Source organism: Urocitellus parryii, chromosome 10, assembly GCF_045843805.1.
Source record: "Urocitellus parryii isolate mUroPar1 chromosome 10, mUroPar1.hap1, whole genome shotgun sequence".
Classification (NCBI taxonomy): Eukaryota; Metazoa; Chordata; class Mammalia; order Rodentia; family Sciuridae; genus Urocitellus; species Urocitellus parryii.
In genome coordinates this window covers 108191158-108211920 of record NC_135540.1, presented here as the reverse complement: position 1 = coordinate 108211920, position 20763 = coordinate 108191158, and the positions used below count along the sequence as shown (strand labels likewise).

General features: G+C 35.2%; 1 protein-coding gene across 1 annotated transcript in view; it reads left to right on the top strand.

Moving 5' to 3' along the window:
* Positions 1–20763, top strand: part of Atp10d (ATPase phospholipid transporting 10D (putative)) — a 104535-nt gene that overhangs the window by 34519 nt on the left and 49253 nt on the right. Inside the window, exons 4-9 of the mRNA XM_026386600.2 lie at positions 7719–7923; positions 10126–10211; positions 17370–17476; positions 17767–17898; positions 18295–18422; positions 18544–18796. Of these exons, the coding sequence (XP_026242385.2) occupies positions 7719–7923; positions 10126–10211; positions 17370–17476; positions 17767–17898; positions 18295–18422; positions 18544–18796 (911 nt within the window). The remainder of the gene's footprint in view (positions 1–7718; positions 7924–10125; positions 10212–17369; positions 17477–17766; positions 17899–18294; positions 18423–18543; positions 18797–20763) is intronic.

Genomic DNA, 20763 nt, shown 5'->3' with positions numbered 1-20763 from the left:
TTTCAAGATAATAGAAATGTCTTGAAAATAACATTATTACTCATTTAACAAATTTGGGTGTCTTTTATATGGCAGGCAATGAGAAATTTAATTTGTGCTAGTCAGGTTTATGTTATCTAACACAATGTCTGAGCTAATCAAAACATTTTTTTAAAAAGTGTTTATGTAGGGACATAATTTTGAAAGTTTCAGTCCATTGCTTTTGGTCAGCCCCATTGCTTTTGGGCCTGAAGTGAGGCAGCACAGCATGGCAGGAACAAATGACAGAAGATACTGCTCACTTTCTGGCAGCCAGGAAGCAAAGAGAAAAAGAGAGAGACAGGGTCGAGGGTACAAGAAGTTGCTTCAAGGTGCACTCCAAATGATGTATCTTCCTCCCACTAGGAAGATACAAAGGTTCTACCACTTCCCAATAGTGCCATGGGCTGAGGACCAATCCTTCAACACATAGACCTTTGGGGACACTTAATCCAAACAATAGTAAGATTTAAATAAAAAAAAATATATATAAGGCCTACGCTCAAGGGACAGACACTATTTTCTGACCTTTAAAAATTACCATATTGTTCATCATTAGTGATTAGGGAAATGCAAATCAAGCCTACACTGAGATTTTATCTCATGCTAGTCGGAATGACAATCATCAAGAGTACAAACAGTAAAGCCAGGTGCAGTGCTGCATACCTGTAATCCCAGTGACTCAGGAGGCTGATGTAGGAGGATTGCAAGTCTGAGATCAGCCTCAGCAATTTATCAAGGTTTTAAGCAACTTAGTGAGATCCTGTCTCAAAAATAAAAATTAAGGGCTGGGTTTATGGCTCAGTGGTAGAGCACGCGCCTCACAAGTCTGAGGCCCTAGGTTTGATCCTCAGCACCACATAAAAATGAATAAGTAAAATAAAGATTTTTAAAAAAATAAATAAAATAAAATATAAATAAAAATTAAAAGGACTGGTGATATAGTTAAACGGTAAAGTGCTTCTGGGTTAAATTCCCAGTACCTACATAAATAAATGTATTAATAAATACTGCAGAAGATGTGGAGGGAAAAATAACACTTTTACATTGTTTGTGGGACTGCAAATTAGTACAATAACTATGGAAATCAGTATGGAGCTTCCTCAAAAAATTAGGCCCGGAACCACCATACAACCGAGTGATACTATTCCTCTATATTTATCCAAAAGAATTAAAGTCATCATACTACAGTAATAATATATACCACGGTTATAGCAGCATAGTTCACAACAGCCAAACTATGGAACCAGCCTTGGAGTCCATCAACAAACGGATCTATAGATAAAGAAAATGTATATATATATATATACACACACACACACAAACGAAAGTTGTTTTACTCAGCCATTAAAAAAGAACTAAAACTATGTTATTTCCAAGAAAATAACAACTATAATGTTATGTACAACTATAATTGTATATGTACAACTATAATGTACCAATAAAAATGTGGAAAAATTTTTAAAAAATATATAAACCAGTATGCAAAATTTAAATTACTAATAATAAATTTGTTGTTGATAGTACCTACTGTTAGCATTTTAGGATTATCTCATAAATCCATGGAATTCCATGATTCTTGAAATGAATGAAAACACCAGTGGCCTTCTATGTTAATTAACTTTATATGTGGCATTTTATAAAGTAGTGGTTCTTCACATTCACTTTATAGAATTTAAACCACATTCTATTTGGTGTTCATCAGAAGTAATGGGAGCTGGCAATAAACCTTAGTACTTGACAGAGTGGACTATGGAGCCCCATGCCTTGTTTCAAATACCAGGGTCACTAGGAGCTGTGTAACTTGTGTCACTTCACACATCAGGGTCAATATTTTGTAAAAAGGGGGGGGACCATAGTACATTCATAATACCTACCACAAACCACAGATAACAATTAAATGAGTGAAGGTATATAAAGCATCTCATAAAACCTAGCTGTTGTTGTGTCCAATGGTCCAATACTATTACTATTTGAGCCCGACATGGGTTTATACCTGTAATCCCAGCAACTCAGCAGACTGAGGCAGGAGGATTGCAGTTCAAGGCCAACCTCAGCAATTTGTCAAAGCTCTAAGTAATTTAGCAAGACCCTGCCTCAAAATAAAAAGAACTGGGAATTTGGCTCAGTGGTAAAGTAATCTTGGATTCAAACCCAAGTACCAAGAAAAAAAAAAAAAAAGGAATTTGAGATACATAGTTCATGCTCAATAGCTTCTACTTTCCCATATGAAAAAAGTTAAGTGGAAATTGGTTATATATCTTATATATTATAAATTATTTTTAGTGTTTACTAGAAAAATACCTTAAAAATCAAAATGAGCTATTTGTTCAAAATCCCATCCTGTTCTATTTTTGTTTTAGAAAGTAAGAAGTAGAAGCCCACATTTTCCTGTCTTTATCTTCCTCCCTCACTCCCCCTTACCAATTTCCCACCCCAGTGGAATCACTGTTAAATGTCAATGGCATCGCCTTCTCAGCTTCTTCCAATGCTGATGTAGCAGAACTGTTTAATATTTAACTCTTAAAGAGGAAAATAGGGCTGGGGATGTGGCTCAAGCGGTAGCGCGCTCGCCTGCCATGCGTGCGGCCCGGGTTCGATCCTCAGCACCACATACAAAGAAAGATGTTGTGTCTGCCGATAACTAAAACATAAAAAATATTAAAATTCTCTCTCTTCTCTCTCTCTCTCTCTCTCTCTCTCTCTCTCTCTCTCTCTCTCTCTCCTCTCTTAAAAAAAAAAAAAAAAAAAAAAGAGGAAAATAGACCTGGAAACTTTCCTGAAGAAGGGATTATGAGTACCATGTTTTGACCAGTGAGAGTTACCCACAGCACAAAAAACTAAGCAGACATAAGAACCTCTAATTGCGTATTTAGGCCCCAAGAAAAGACAATCCTCTTCCTAGTTTAAATTCTATATCCAGGAAAGAAACTTAGTCTGATTTCGCATGGACCAACATTTGTGAATGTTCAAAGTTAGGCAAACTTGCAGGAATCGTGGTTACTTAGTGTATAGTTGCCTTCATACTCTACACTCTCTCATGCCTCCTGTCATCGTTCCTCTGCCCAAGGATGGGCACCCTGACTGATGTGCTGTCCCTCCTCTCTTCACCTGATCATCCTTCAAAAAGATGCAGGACCACTCCTCCAGGAGTAAATGCCTCCCTCATCTGCTTCCATAGTAGCTCTGTTTACCTCTCTTGTATGAAATTATTGTTTGTGTTTTCAATTTTTTGACTATACATTTTTTACAGTGGGACCATATCTTCATCATTTTCATATCCTTAGCACCTCATATAACTAATGTCAGTATATGATATACTAATGTCAGTATATGTTTATTGATCTAGCTATTAGGAAAATCAGCTATTTTTTAAAATCCCCAAATGAATACCAAATAGGGAAAAATGACATGAATTCATTTGTAAAATTGACTTCATTTGAATTTTGTTCTAGTGTAGAATAAATAAAATTATTGATTACAACAATTTTACTTTTATATTTAAAGAAAAATAAAATTTCTTACCTTAATGTTCAAGTCTTGTCTTCCTTCCTTACATTCACAAATTCTCAACCAATTTCCACTTAGCTTTTTTACATATGGGAAAGTAGAAACTATTGAACATGATCTATGTATCTCAAATTCCTTTTTTTTTTTTTTTTTGGTACTTGGGTTTGAATCCAAAGTCACTTTACCACTTTTATTTTGAGACAGGGTCTGCTAAATTACTTAGGGCTTTGACAAATTGCTGAGTCTGGCCTTGAACTGCAATGCTTCTGCCTCAGCCTGCTGAGTTGCTGGGATTACAGGCATGAGCCACCATGCCTGGCTCAAATTCCTTCATATTATAATATCCAAATCTTGACCTATTTTTTTCCAACCTTAGATTAAGAGGGAAGTCACTTCCTTGTAATAGTAACCTGTCCATCTGTATTGTTAGTGTCATTCCTTATTGTTTCTCTATAGTCTCGACCAACTTCCTCTATTCTGTCTTCAAATTTGTTTTAGTACTTTAATTTTTAAAAATTTTTAAAAATATTTTTATTTTTTAGTTGTAGGTGAACACAATACCTTTTATTTTATTTTTATGTGGTGCTGAGGATCAAACCCAGTGCCTCACACATGGTAGGTAAGTGCTCTACTACTGAGCCACAACCCCATTTTCACTCTTTATTCCTCTACAGCTAAACTCTAGCAGTGTTCTACTCTCCCACTTCAGATTGTTCCCTGATTTGCTGGAGGCCACACTTTCTCCTTCACTGCTCCCTATCAATAATTACATGTTATCAGCAGACCTTGTAACCAGATCTGTAGGCACTTTGATTCTTTTTTTTTAATATTGTTTAGTTGTCAATGAATCTTTATTTTATTTATATATATGTGGTGCTGAGAATCGAACCCAGTGCCTCACATATGTTAGGCAAGTGCTCTACCACTGAGTTACAACCCCAGCCCATGATTCTTATGCTACAAGATACCTCTGTTCATAGCAGCTCAATTCATATATAGCTAAACTGTGGAAGCAACCTAAATGCCCTTCAATAGATGAATGGATAAAGAAACTGTGGTATATATACACAATGGGATATTATTCAGCATTAGAAGAGAATAAAATCATGGCATTTGCACATAAATGGATGGAGTTGGAGAATATCATGCTAAGTGAAGTAAACCAATGCCCAAAATCCAAAGACCAAATGTTCTCTCTGATAAGTTGATGCTAATCCAAAACAGGGACGGGGGGCTGGGGGACATGGAAAAATGGAGGAACTTTGGCAAAGGGGAGGGAGGGTAGGGAGGGTGCATGGGGGCAGGAAAGATGGTGGAATTATATGGACATCATTACCCTAGATATAAGTAAGACTGCATATAGGGTATGATGCTACATCGTGTACAGCCAGAGAAGTAAAAATTTGTGCTGCAGTTGTGTACAATGAATCAAAATGCATTTTGCTGTCATATATACCAAATTAAAATTTAAGAAAGATACCTCTGTGACCCTTAACTATGATTCCTTCCTAAAATTTTCTTCTCCCTTGATTTCTCTAGGATCACTTTCTCTTGGATCTTCTTCCACTTTTCTATCATCTTGAAATCTCTTTCCCTAAAGAACCTTTTATCCTTGTGTTCAACCCCAGGGCTGCAAAGACCCCATGCGTATTGTGTACTAATCCCAAAGAGAGAACTTGGAGGACTCAATGGAGTGGTTTTGGACATTTTATTATTCACTTGTTCCTCTGCAGTGGCAGGCCAGGATGCAATGGAGGGCTGTACCCTGCCTACAAGCTGGGGAAATATATAAGATAGGTTGCATGTCCACTGCAAGGTGGCTTTCTTAGATGTTTGTGAGTACATTTCTTTTCTTTACAACCTAGGTTACTTTGTTCAGATAATCTACCAAGGACTGGAGATAAGGGAAGTGGCAGCTCCCCATTTTCACCACATTGTTTTAGAGACCTTATCTCACTGCAAGTTTTCCTAGGCACTGATTTGTGGTTAACCCAACACCTTCCCTGGTACCAGTTGTTCTCTGTATACTTCCAATTCTGAATCTATATTCATGGGCATTAAATCAGAATGTTCAAACTGGTAGACATCTTTAACTGCATATCCCACTTCAAATAAAAACTTCTCAGAATGAATTTATTCCCTCTGTGATGCAGTTTCTTCCAAAATCTGAAACATGTTGGAAGGCAACATCAACCCGTCATACAAGTTAGAAACCATAGTGTCATTCTTGGTAACTCCTTTTCATGTACTAAGAAAACTTGGCTGTCTCTGGTACCTAAATATGTTCTGATTTTGTCTCTTGTTCATTTCTGTTGCTACTGCTTTCATTCTGATTGTCTTCATCCTTCTCTTGAATTATTTCCATAACTTTCCATTGGTCTCTTGGCCATTTCTACTGCTAATTCAGCTGACACCAATAAAATGTGCAGTGCTCCATTGCAGGAGTGAGCAAACAGAAGTAGCATCATACCCTTCTTGTTAAACTTTGTTGACTCTTCATTTTTCTATGGAACAGAATGCCTACACACAGGTATGGCATATATGACTGAACCTTCAAATATGATCACTGCCTATCTTTTGATATTCTATTACTTTTTTCCATGGAAGAATGAACTGGTATACATAGACTTTTAGGTAAAGTTTGATTTACCTAAGTCATTTATTTGCTTTTCTCCATAAACTAGCAAATTCTAGAGTCAAGGATTTCCTTTATTTGGATCAACCTGGTGGATTAGGTATTTAGGGAGACTATGTCCTGAAAACATACTTCTTCATATTTATTTTGCCCATTGAGGTGATATTCTTTAAATATCTAGTATAATTTGTAGAGCAGAAACCATGAAAATATTTCTCTAAGGTGGCATTTTCATTTAACCTCACAAATCAGTAATTGGTAACATATAGGTTATATAGCTTAAAATATAACTATCTACCAGGATTTTTTACATTGAATATGAATATTTAACCTCATAAATGTAATAGAAAACAAATAACTTTGCTTTTAAAATAAGTATAATTTTATGTCAAATACCAGTTCTTCATATATATCTAAGAGACAGTGAGGGAATGAGACAGACCTTTGAAACTATTGTTACTGGCATTTTATGTGAAATGCCAGTAACAATAGTTTCATTAGCTGATTTGACATTCTACCTTATGATGTCCTCATTTTATACTAAGGAAAATGCTTTATGGAGCATAAAAAAATGTCATTGGCCAGAAAGGTGTAAGAAGTTTGGATAAAGCTTTAACATAAATAGAGTATTTAAGGCAAGTAAACTTCAAAAGATGTGTCTTTCATCAAAAAAAAAAAAAAAAAGTACAGCATGAGAAAACTATACTTTGGCAAAGGATCAAATTTGCCATCTTCCTTTCTCAGAATCAGCTGTAGAATCAGGACTGGATCACTTTAAGCTGTACAGCCATCCCTCAGTGTCTGTGAAGGGAGGGAGGGGATGCTCAAATCCCTTATTTAAAATGGTATTATATTTGCATGTAGCCTAGGTAATCCTCCTGCATACTTTAAGTCATCTCTAGATTACTTATAATACCTAATACAATCTAAATGCTGTATAAATTGTTGTCATGCTACATTTATTATAGAATAATGACAAGAAAAAAGTTGTATATGTTCAGCACAACTTTTCATTTCTAGCAGTTTTGATGTGTGTTTGGTTGAATCCACTGAAATGGAAGGCTGATTTTGGGTCTATTCAGCGATAATTAGAGATGTTAATATGGTGGCATAATTATTTTTTTAAAAAATATTATATTTTATTTAATTATGCACCCTATCTGCCAGATGGGCAGCTCTCTGAGAGCAGATAATATGCCTTATGCCTTGTTAGGTTCCTGACCAGAGCAGCATGCAGGAATTGTTCTGCATGTAAATAAATGCATCTACTGTTAACTGTGATTTTATTAGAATTGCACTCAAAGGGTGTAAAGTTTCAAAATCTCACATGAATAAAGCACTGAAAACTATGTTTTAGTGGCTTAAGTAAATTTTCAGGTGAATCATTTGGGGAATTTAGGTTTTACCAATTGTGTAACTCCCCTTTTAGCATTTATTACGCTAAAATTCATCTTGATACTTTGAATATAATTTAAATATAAAGTAAAATTTTAAGAAACAATTATATATATTTTTGGTTTAATATTATTATTAAACTTTTTTTTTTCAATTTTAGGAAAGAGAAAATGTATGTTGACCATTGCTGGAAAGATGTCACTGTTGGGGACTTTATTCGTCTCTCTTGTAACGAGATCATTCCTGCTGATATGGTATTGCTGTTTTCCACTGATCCTGATGGAATATGTCACATTGAGACTTCTAGTCTTGATGGAGAAAGCAATTTAAAACAGAGGCAGGTGGTTCGGGGATATGCAGAGCAGGTAAATAATGTTTCTCAGCTGGCAATTTTAACTTTTTTTTTTCCCCAGAAAATAACTGAGCTCATTTCCACAGTACAGCAAAGAGATTTTTAAATTCATTCTTACCTAGAGAAAATAGAATCCCTAATGGTTTAATCCAGTTCCAGATATCAATGGACATTTACTATATTTTGTAGATAATAAGATAAAATGACTTTGAAGTTCAAACACTTCAGTATGGCAATCATGTTTTTCTTTTTCTTTTTTTGTTTTTTGGAACTTAATTAAAGGAACTTGAAAGACTTAATTTGCAACTTGGAAAATTACTTTGCAATAGGAATATGCACCTGCTAATTTGTTTTTCTTAATCTTAGATAAAGAAATCTTAGATTAATATCATATGCTTTGTTGATCATTGTTCCTAAGATCTATAATTATTTATATAACAAAGCCTTTCAAAATTTTTGGAGTTTCTCATAACATATAACTTCCAGACTATTCACTGCACTATGTTAAGGGTAGCAAGAACTTAAATAAGTTATATAGACATTATATAGAACTTATATTAATTTTCTAATTGACACAGTAGTTATATTAACATGAATTTGAATGAATCTCAGCTCTCCCATTAATAATTTGACGTTGAGAAAATCACTTAAAGACTTTATCCATCAGTTTGTTATCTTCAAATGGAAATAATACTTCATAGTATTATAAAAACTTGCACCACAGATCAGTTTCCCATCTCTTTTTCTGGAAGCAATTGAGATGAAGGATTTTAAAATTTTATGTTTTTTTTTTTTAATCTGAAATACTGTTATTGAGATTCCTTCATCTTATACCCATAAATTTGAAATGGTTTTAGTTTCCTAATACCCTTTTCTTTGGTAATTTTCTTCTTATCACATTGGGCCCATCTTTCCACCTATGAATTCCATTTAAATCATCTATTATTGATATGCCTCTGAGATTAGTGTTACTGTCATTTTTGTAAGCAGTCCTGCAACTTAGGCATTGGTAAAAGTTGTGCACAACTCAGAATTTTATTAGACTCCCAAATAGCTATTTTGAGGTCAATATCAGTTGATTAATCAGCACAATTTGGGTTCAATTAAGGATGAGTGCTCTGGAATCCAGTGATCTCAATTGTAATTTTGGTCTAAACATTTCTTTTGAGTACTTTCATAAATCAATGATCCTCATTGTGTTTCTTTCCTCATCTGATAATTAGGCTTAATTATAGTGCCTTCCTCTTGCAGTTAGAAAAAAGAAATTAGTTCAAATATTTAAAGTGCCTGATATAGATTCTAGTATATCAAAAGAACTCAAAAGATATTATTAGCATGTTAAATCATATAATCATTATTCAGTTTCTATGTTGGCTATAATATAGACATTAGTATTTTGAGCTACATCAATATCTATAGTATTCCTCTTATTAGCCAAACATCCATATAAAATAAAAGAAGTAAAATAAGGTTGATGTGGCTTGTCCTTAATGAATTATGCCTCGTAACTGCTGTGTTTTATAAAGGCATTTTGCTTGTGTATCCATTTTGCTTGTTTATCCATTTATAAGGCATTTTAAAACTATCTGTTTGATCCATTAAAAATTTTGTGAGATGTTGATGTCCTGCTTATTTTTAATTTATAAAACTTGGCTGAGATTGAATGCATATTTGCTCAAAGTGTCCCCATTCACATTTACTCTCAGAAACTACCTATATAGTTAAAGACCACACCGGAAGTATTTCCAGTGCCTTGTTAATTAGAGTATTTATAATTTCTAGTAGGGTACTGAATGGATTTCAATATATGATTTCATAATCTGCAGATGCTTTTTAGTAGTCTGGAATCACTAATTATGGATCCCATAATTATGTCTATACTGTCCTTTATTTGGGATTTTTTTTTTTTTTTTTTTTGGTACTGGGAATTGAACTCAACTACTGAGCCACATCTCCAGGCCTATTTTGTATTTTATTTAGAGACAGGGTCTCACTAGTTGCTTAGTGCCTCACTTTTGCTGAGGCTGACTTTGAACTCATGATCCTCCTGCCTCAGCCTCCCAAGTCGCTGGGATTACAGGCATGCACCACTGCACCCAGCCATCCAAGAAAAGCCTTAGTCCTATTTTAAGAATTGGTGAAAGTGATAAAATACTTACCTGTTATGGGTTTCATCTTCAATTCTTGTTTTGTGATTTCTAAAAAATATTTTTAGGATTCTGAAGTCGATCCTGAGAAGTTCTCCAGTAGGATAGAATGTGAAAGTCCAAACAATGACCTCAACAGATTCCGAGGCTTCCTGTGAGTGACACATGACTTACCTTTGTGAATGTGAATGGAATTGTACTTGGTTCAATAAAACTGTTGTGTGTTTACATCCTAGTTGAATCATTAAAGGCTGTAAATTTAACTACCTATAAAATTGGCTTATCTTAATAATTTGAGAAATATGTACTTCTATTCATATATATTTAAAACAGCAGAAACAACAAAACCTTGTTGTTAAAATCATCCTAGAATTGCTTGCATTGGTGTAAGAATATATCACATGAGCTCCTATGATATGCTAAAGTTTGGAAAGAAATATTAGGACAGAAGTGGTAGTTAAATGAAGTGCTAGGATGGTGTCCTTCTTCAGATTTAGAATAATAGGTAGACTTTTCTTGTTGGTAAAATGATACAGAACATGACTAACAAAGAATATGGGAATCCATGGGGACTTCCTGTGACAGTCACATCCCTTTGACAAAGGCAGCTAGAATTGGGGTTTAGAGAAATTTCAAGGTTGGCTTCTGCCACTTAAATTCTTCCGACTCCAAGCTAAATTATTTACTCTCTTTGATCCAGGTTTCCTAATTTTTCAAGGAGACAATGAGAACTACATCATAGTCATAAATTACAGGAAGAGAAACATTTCATACTCTGTTTTGAGACCAGAATTATACTCATCTCATTACCCTGACACCAAAAGCATGTAAAGACACTGAAGGGCAAACCAATAACCCTCATAAATATAGATGCAAACATTCTACACATAATTATACCAAATCCAATCAAATAATATATGAAGAGGATAATACGTCATGACCTGGTGGGACTTGTTCCAAAAATGCAAGATTGACTTAACATTAAACAATCAGAATAATTCTTCATATTATTGCAATTCACATTACATTATTGGTCCATATTAAGTAGCTTAAAAAACAGATAATAATTTTATAGATAAAGAAAAAGCATTTGACAAAATCTGACTTCTGTTTCTGCAAACAGGAAGTACAAGGGAACTTTTCTAACTGGCTTCATTCTTCATGGTGAAAGACTAATGTTTGTTCCTCAAGGTGAAGAACAAAACATGCATATTTTCTCTCACACTGCTTTTTTTTTTTCTTCTGGTTTTGTTTTCGTACTGGGGATGAACCCAAGGGCGCTCAACCATTGAGCCACATCCCCAGCACCTCCCTCACTTTTTTATATATAGAAAATGAGTGGATTGTATTGTGTACAAATCATACTCCAATAAAGTTAATTATTTTTAAATAATAAAAGACCTCATATAATACATCAGTTTTAGAAATTCACCATCACTACAACAGAGAATGGAATTAAAGTGGATTTTTAAGTGTGTTTTTCTTATTTTATGTTTTAAATTTGTTCTAATTAGTTATACATGACAGTGGAATGCATTTTGACACGTTGTACACAGATGGAGCACAACTTCTTCCTCTGGCTGAACATGGTGTAGAGTCACACCAGTAGTGTAATCATACATGTATATAGGGAAATAATGTCCATTTCATTCCACCATCCTTCCTATCTCTACTCCCTCTCCCCTTCCTTCACTCCCCTCTGCACAATCCAGTTCCTTTGTTCTCCCCACCTGCTCAGCCCTTTTTAATATTTTTATTTAGAGACAGAGTCTCACTGAGTTGCTTAGGCTGGGCTTTGGATTCCTATCCTCCCACCTCAGCCCCCGCAGGCTGCTGGGATTACAGGTGTGCATCACCTCACCCTGCCCTCTCACCGGTTTTATTTGAGATTACACTGGAGATTCTTTTTTTTTTTTTTTTTTTTATTGGTCGTTCATAACATTACATAGTTCTTAATACATCATATTACACGGTTTGATTCAAGTGGATTATGAACTCCCGCTTTTACCCCGTATACAAATTGCTGTATCACATCAGTTACCCTTCCATTGATTGACATATTGCCTTTCTAGTGTCTGATGTATTCTGCTGTCTGTCCTATTCTCTACTATCCCCCCTCCCCTCCCCTCCCCTCCCCTTTTCTCTCTATACCCCTTCTACTGTAAATCATTTCTTCCATTTGTATTCTCTTGACTTACCCCTCCTTACCTCTTATATGACATTTTGTATAACCCTGAGGATCGCCTTCCATTTCCATGCAATTTCCCTTCTCACTCCCTTTCCCTCCCACCTCTCATCCCTGTTTAATGTACATCTTCTTCTCAAGCTCTTCGTCCCTACCCTGTCCTTGTTTACTCCCCTTATATCAAAGGAGTCATTTGGTATTTGTTTTTTAAAGATTGACTAGCTTCACTTAGCATACACTGGAGATTCTAACTAGAAAATAAAAAAGGCCTCAACTAAGAAAGAAAGAAGTAGAACTGTCTTTTCTTCATAGATGAAGTAATGTTTGGATAAATTTGACAAAATACAAAAGAGCTGTACACTAGAAAACACTAAACACTGCTGAGGAAGATAAGATCTAAGTGAATAGAGAGATACATATTGTTCACGGGTCAGGACTCAACATTGTTATGAGTTTTTCCCCAAAATTGATCAATAGATTTAGTGTAATCTCAATCAAAATCTCAGCAAACTTTTTTTTAGAAATTAACAAGGTTATTTTAAAACTTATGCAGAGATTCAAAGAACTTATAATTAATAAAGCAATATTGAAAGAGGCGAAAAAGTTAAAGCTACCACTGCCTGATTTCAAGACTTATTATAAGATACTGTAATCTAACCAGTGTCTCTTGGCATAAAAATAAAATAACAGATCAATGGAAAAGATAATGGAGTTTAAAAATAGACCCACATGTTTACAAACAACTTGTTTTTCACAATAGTGCAAAGACAATTTAATGGAGAAAAATTATCTTTTTGCACAATTGTATAACTCTATATTTTAAAAATGAACCTCAATCTATACCTTTCACCAGTTACAAAAATTAATGAAACATGTATCCCCAGACTTAAATGTAAACTAAAATCATAAATGTGTGATTTGACATATAAATTTCTAGAAAACAAAAACGAGCCTACATTGTCAGAAAGCACAGTAGTGGGTTCTTTGGATGGGAAAGTTGTAAGGAGAGATTACAAACAGGCATGAGAAAATTTTGGAAAGTGATAGACATGTTTACCATCTTGGCTCTGGTGATGCTTTTACTCTTTAAATATGTATAGTTGACTCTTATGAATTATTCTCCAGTGAAATTGTTTAAAAATTTTAGAAAAAGAGTTACCATACAAGGAAGTATAGAATATAATAGTAGCCTCTGCACACGATAGTGGCATCTACACACACACACACACACACACACACACACACACACACAAAACGCACATTGATGTTATTGTGGTTAGTGTTACTGGAATTCTTCTGTGGTTGTATTTTAGATGGTCTTGTGAATTGAATTTGGACAGCTTCACTTCTTTAATCAGAAACATACTCATGAACCATCTCTCAGGATGAGACTTTTTCTAGGATCATTTCCTCAGGCTCAACCTGAGGTGAGCTAAGTCTTTGGGTATGCTCAGACAAGCTCAGACTTGCCCATGGCAAGGATACCCAGTTTAGCAATCTGGTCTGGAGCCTAGCACCCTGCACAGAGTCTGATCCAGAGCATGTATTTAGTTTTTTTTTTCTTTTTAATTTATAGGGCACTGTTGCCACACTGATTCTGATCCTGTGTCTCAAGTCTGACAGCTATCACTCTAGTCTGAACTCAACAAGTCACTCCAGCTTTCCAGGATTGGAGGCTGGCCTCCCTTTGTCAACCTCCCTTTTTCTTCCTTTGAATGCGGTGCTTCCTTAACAGAAACACTTGAGCTTCCTCTGCTGCACTGGACCCTGTCTTGCCCCAGAGCCCTTACCTAGTTCCAAGACCCTAGTTCAGCGTGCCATGTCATACACCTGAAAATTGTCACTTGCCTCTATATTCCTGGGCACTACATTTACCCACACTTTGGTGTTTGCCTTTGTGACAGGCTCCTCTGATGTCAGTTTGCTTCAATGTTGGCCACCTTGCTTTCTGATTACCTGACTTTTGAAATGGGCTTCCTCTTAGAACAGATTCTGTCTTCCCCAGTGATTGAAATGAACTTGATTTGCTCTGTTGATGTCTATCCTGGTGACTGACCCAACAATTTCTAGGGAAACATATAATAAGAGAATCAAGCCTAGTTGAATGCAGTGATTTTTCTGAGATTCACTGAGCTAGCTATTTATTGTAATCTTGCTTTGTGGCCTGTTTTCAGAATCAACTAAAATTGAGAAGGTCAAGCTTATTGCCTATGTGACACCTTCTTTAACCTTCTATGAGGCAAAACTGGTATCTTTCTTCCTATTTGTACCCACAGAAATCTCTGAGCTGAATATCAGATTACCACCATTATAGCTATCACATTTTCATTACTTTTAAATATTTATGTACCATACAACTCCTCTTAGATCATAGAAGCCAAAACTATGTTTATTTGCTGGGTACTTAGTCCATAATGTCACCGGTTCTTTGAATGGATAAGCATTGTTTTAGCTTTTTCATTACTGTGACTAAAAGACCTGACAAGAACAATTTTAAAGGAGGAAAAAGTTATTGGGGGACTTATGGTTTTAGAAGTCTCAGCTGATGCCATTCCTTGGCCGAGCCTTAAGGTGAGACGGAACATCATGGCAGAAGAGTGTGGTAGACGGAAGGGGCTCACATGATGAATAGGAAGCAGAGAGAGACTCCACTCACCAGATAGAAAATACATACCCCAAATGCAGACCCCCAATGACTGATCAGTTAATCCCATCATGGGATTAATACATTGGTTGAGTTAAGGCTCTCATAACCCAATCATTTCTCCTCTAAACCTTTTTGCATTGTCTCATGAGTGGCTTTGAGGGGACACCTCACATCCAAACCATAACAAGCACTCTGTGTGACCATTTGTGCTTCATGTTGAACCCTGAAGGTTTCAGACCTTCAGTGTGCCACGTCATTCACCTGAAAAATAAGGATTCCAGGGGGAATGACTAATCCCTTATTAAGGAACTTTGGAAATGATGGTTTGGTGGATTAAATCTGTTCCTATAAGGACTGCTGAGGGAAAAATTGCCACACTGATGAGGAGTGGCCTGGGTTTGCCTGGACCTGCATGCCACATGTAGATGTGAATGTTGGGTCTTAATTTCTTCATCTGTAAGACCAGGGAGCTAAAGTAGACTAAACTCAAGGGTACTTCTAACTCTGTCTCTTTGTACATAAGCTTGTACTTATAGAGAAATGTAGACAGATTCCTGATGGAGTTTACAAATATGAGAGTAAAATCTGTTTTCCTCTTTCTTTGTAGTATGAAAATTTCTTGGAAGAGTTGCTATTTACTTTTCTTTCTAATTCCAGAGAGCAAGGAGTACAGACATATGACAATGTTTACATATGTAAGAAAAAGAAGCAACAACTTATATACTGGAGTTTACTGCTTAGAAAACAATATAACTTTAATGCTGAAATTGAGAGGACATTTTCAAAATATGTGAAAAATAGTACTGTTTTATATGCTTGTTTAAATGTTCCAATAATTTTGATATATTTCTGTCACTATAATAGTTTAGTTAAGCAATCACTTTGATAATTTCTGAACTCTTTATTACAGAAATTTTCAAATATGCTAAAATAGAAGGAGACTGTAATGTACACCCAAGTACCATCACCCCAAACTTTCCTACTTCACAGTTTTTCCAACTTTGTTTCAATTGTCCTCTCACTTCCTTCACCATTCCTACATCACAACAGTTTACTGTAAATACTTCACTAAGCACTTATAGTAGAAAAGGACTTAAAAATAACCATAACCACGAACCCATTAACAAACCTAAAAAAAAAAAAAAAAAAAAAAAAAAGAACCGGCCTTAATCTCATCTAACACCAGGACTTTGTTCAAATTCCTCCACTATTCTCAAAAATAGTTCTTAATATTTGTTTTGGTTTAGTTTTTTTTTTTTCATTGTTGGGGATTGAATCCAGGGCCTTGTGCATGCTAAGGAAACATTCTACCACTGATCTACATCCCCAGCCCTAAATAATTATTTTATCCCAAACAGGATCTAGACAAGGTCTGAACCAGGCATGGTGGTGCACACCTATAATCCCAGCAGTTTGGGAGGCTGAGGCAGGAGGATCACAAGTTCAAAGCCAGCCTGGGCAACTTGGCAAAACCTTGTCTTAAAATTAAATAAAAAAGGAGTAGGGAAGAGGCTCAGCAGTAGAGTACCCCTGGGCTCAACCCCCCGTCCCCCATATGTGCTCTACATATTGTGTTTGCTATGTAAGTTTCTGAATTTCCTCTCTCAAAAAATTGGGTTATACAGCTTATAGAATTAATGACATGCTAGATTGAGCTGATTGCCTCCTCATGTTGAGTTCCTTCTCCCCCCTCCATTTTCCCTTCATGTCATTTACTTCTTGCATAAACTAGGTCATTTTGCCTGCAGAATTTACTAAATTTTAGAACATGGCCAACTACATTCTTGTAGTGATGTTTATTTAACATCTTTCCCTGTCCCACTTATGAAAAAAAATGGCTCCTCTCCCTAGAAAATATCAGAAAATAAAAGAAAAGAGAAAAGAAACACACACATACACAATATTGCATGTAATTTCAGAGGCTTCATAGATCCTTGGAAGCCCCAAGGTTAAGTGCTCTGATGGAAATCCATGGAGCCATAACTTCCTTTCCCATAAATCAGAGAACCATAATGCGTTCCCGCTGTCAAATGAGTATTGTCAGCCTTACATTTTCATTACAAAGTTCCCAGTCTTTTGCCTCAGTTTAAGCAGCCACTACTTATCATTGCCTAGAATGAATCTTGATTTTATCCACGTTGAAAACGGTGATTTTCTAATCCTACCAATGATTTTTCACTCATCAAGTACAAAGTTATCCTACATACAGTTTGTACTAGGAAAGTAAGGACCTTCATTGGAATATGCCTGAGTTCTTATAGTAATAGGTGATGACTGAGAGAAAACAGTGAGAGTTAGAAACCGACTGCAGCTTTCTCATAGGCACAACAGGGAACTGAAATCACAAATGCAAATCTGCCAGAGGTTTGAAATCTTTCCTGTGAACTGCCTAACTTGCTATTCTGTGAGGACCATGATTTTATTTTTATATCCTCACGTTTGCCATTTTAAAATAAAATTGTATGATGTCTTTCTTATAGAGAACATTCCAACAAAGAACGCGTGGGTCTCAGCAAGGAAAATTTATTGCTTAGAGGATGCACCATTAGAAACACAGAGGCTGTTGTGGGCATTGTGGTTTATGCAGGTTGGTTGTGCTCCTAATTTTCATCACTGTCCCTTCTGTGCTTTTCTATAAGTTTGCATTTTTCATTGACTCACAATGCTTGGTATGGAACCAGAAAGTCAACTTTGTCTTGCTAAACTCATCAGTAGTCTGATCCATTATTCTAAATGGATCTTAAATGCAGACTACACGGCCAAAATGTATTAGGTAACTATGTTTTATCACACGGTCTTCCAGAGAGATTTTTAAGCGTGATACTTGCTACCTGATTTTATTTATGCATCTTCTGACATACCATGTTTCCTTCACAGGCCATGAAACCAAAGCAATGCTGAACAACAGTGGGCCAAGGTATAAACGCAGCAAATTAGAAAGAAGAGCAAATACAGATGTCCTCTGGTGTGTCCTGCTTCTGGTTATAATGTGTTTAACTGGGGCAGTGGGTAGGTAAAATTCAATTATGTACTAACATCTTTTCAGCAAGATATCAAGTACTTTTATTCCCCCCAAAAGTATTACTTATGAATGTGTCTTCTATTAGGGAGTTTTTTATTTGTCAATAATTTTTTCCTCATAGGTTCATCTCTCTCAACCTTTGTCATGAAAAACATTATTGTTAACTATATTCACTTACCTTTTGCTGTAGTATTGAAGACTCCTGGGAAAAGATTTAGAGAGAAGAAAACAGAGACAGCACTTTGAATTTGACCTTTTTTCCAAAAACAAACAAATGGTATTAACCACAAGGAATACTCTCACCCGACCTTCTTGAGGAATAGAGTTCTATATTTATATAATATTTATGTTGCATTCTTCTGATTTCTGTGTTCTTTTGAAAGGTCATGGAATCTGGCTGAACAGATATGAAAACATGCCCTTTTTTAATATCCCGGAGCCTGACGGTCATATCATATCACCAGTGTTGGCAGGATTCTATATGTTTTGGACCATGATCATTTTGCTACAGGTAATTTACATCAGGCTTATCAAGGAATTTTAAGGTCTTTGCTTCTAATCCAGCTATGCTCAGCTGTCTTCACTTTCTTTAAACAATTTTAACATTTTTTAAATTGTTTGGGTCTTCTTAGGTCTTGATTCCCATTTCTCTCTACGTTTCCATCGAAATTGTGAAGCTCGGACAAATATATTTCATTCAAAGTGATGTGGATTTCTACAATGAGAAAATAGATTCTTCTGTTCAGTGTCGGGCTCTGAACATCACTGAAGATCTTGGACAGATTCAGTACCTGTTTTCTGATAAGACAGGAACCCTCACTGAGAACAAGATGGTTTTTCGAAGGTGTAGTGTGGCAGGATTTGATTACTGCCATGAAGAAAATGGTGAGTGTGGGTTTTTGTACGAAAAACATCTGTAAAATTTGTCTCTTTTTTTTTCTCCTTTTTTCCCAAGTCATTTAAATGTCTGATAATTCTGGCATATATTTAAGAATGGGTACTTAAACTCATCCATACTTAACTATACACTACGTTCCTGTTCCTTTAAATTTTACTAGGTACTAAGAGATATACTAAGTGATACAGTGATGTAAACACTAAATGATAAACTGATAAACTAAGTGAAATTATGATAAAGATACTCAACATATATTTTGATTGTCACTGTATCATTTAGTATTTATATAATTTGCTTTCATTAAGTATTTCTTAAGTTGTAGTATTTGTATTATATATTTAGTGTTTTTATCATTTTGAAAATGTTTATATTTTTTACAAATTTGCAATTGTTATATAATTTAGTATTTGTACCATAGTATCATTCAGTATTTTTTTTGTCATTGGTATAATCTAATAAATACAAAGTAAGCACTTTACAAGTAAACTACTAGCAGAGGTGAAAGGTAGCACTTGGGAGGGTGATAATGATATTACATTGTAGATACTTTTGAATGTCTGACAAGCTATGGACCATCTCTCTAACAAATATCTTGAAAATAATTCTAAATGAATAAATAAATTATAAAATAATTCTAAATGAATAAATCTTCTAATGAGATTTATTCACCAGTTTTCTCCTCATCCCATCCTTTGATGCATAAGAAGAAAACACAAAAACAAAACAGCTGAAAGAAGAGGAAATGTTGGGGACTGGCTTCCTAGAATGAGTTGGGAAGGATTCCTTTCCCTTCTATTTCATCAAAATGGACTTTTCTTTGTTGGAAGACTTTTTTTTTTTTTTATTGGTCGTTCATAACATTACATAGTTCTTAATACATCATATTACACGGTTTGATTCAAGTGGATTATGAACTCCCGCTTTTACCCCGTATACAGATTGCTGTATCACATCAGTTTCCCTTCCATTGATTGACATATTGCCTTTCTAGTGTCTGATGTATTCTGCTGTCTGTCCTATTCTCTACTATCCCCCCTCCCCTCCCCTCCCCTCCTCTTTTCTCTCTCTACCCCTTCTACTGTAAATCATTTCTTCCATTTGTATTATCTTGTCTTGCCCCTCCTTTCCTCTTATATGACATTTTGTATTCTCATTGCTTATTATTCATGTATTTAGGTTTTGTATATGCTCTGGGTTCAATTTTGATAGGTTATATGTATCTAAAAATTTTCTCATTTCTTCTAGATTTTCCAATTTATTGGCATATAGCTTTTGAAAATATTCCCTAGTATTCTTTAAGTTTCAGTTGTCTTTGTTTTTGCCTCTATTTTTTTTTTTTTATTTGTGTCTTTACTCTCTCTCTCTCTTTTGGTTAGTTTAGCTAAAGTTTTGTCTATTGTGTTTTATCTTTTCAAGGTACCAACTCTTTGTTTCACTAGTACCTTATATTGTTCTTTTAGCCTCTATTTTTTTCTACTCTCAACTTTATTATTTCTCTCTTTCGACTGATTTTGATTTTGTTTGTTCTTGTTTTTCTAAGATCTTGAGGTAGGTGGTTAGGTCATTTATTTGAGATCTTTCTGAGATTTTGGGGTTTTTTCTTCTTTTTAATGTGGGCACTCATTGCCATAAACTTTCCTCTTAGTAGTGGATTTATTATATCCTAGAGGTTCTGGTATGTTCTATTTCCATTTTCATACTATTTTAGAAATTTAGTATGAAATCTGTAGTTATTCTTGCCGTTGATTTCTAGTTTCATTCCATTAAAATATGATAGGATGCAAGAAATTATTTCACTTTTAAAAATTTGTTAACATTTGTTTTGCGATATATGATATATGATCTATTTTGGAAAAAGTTTCACATGCTAACAAAAAGAATGTTTATTCTGCAGCTGTTGGATGGAATATTTTGTAGGTGTCTGTTCAAAGTTCATTTGATCTGTAATGTAATT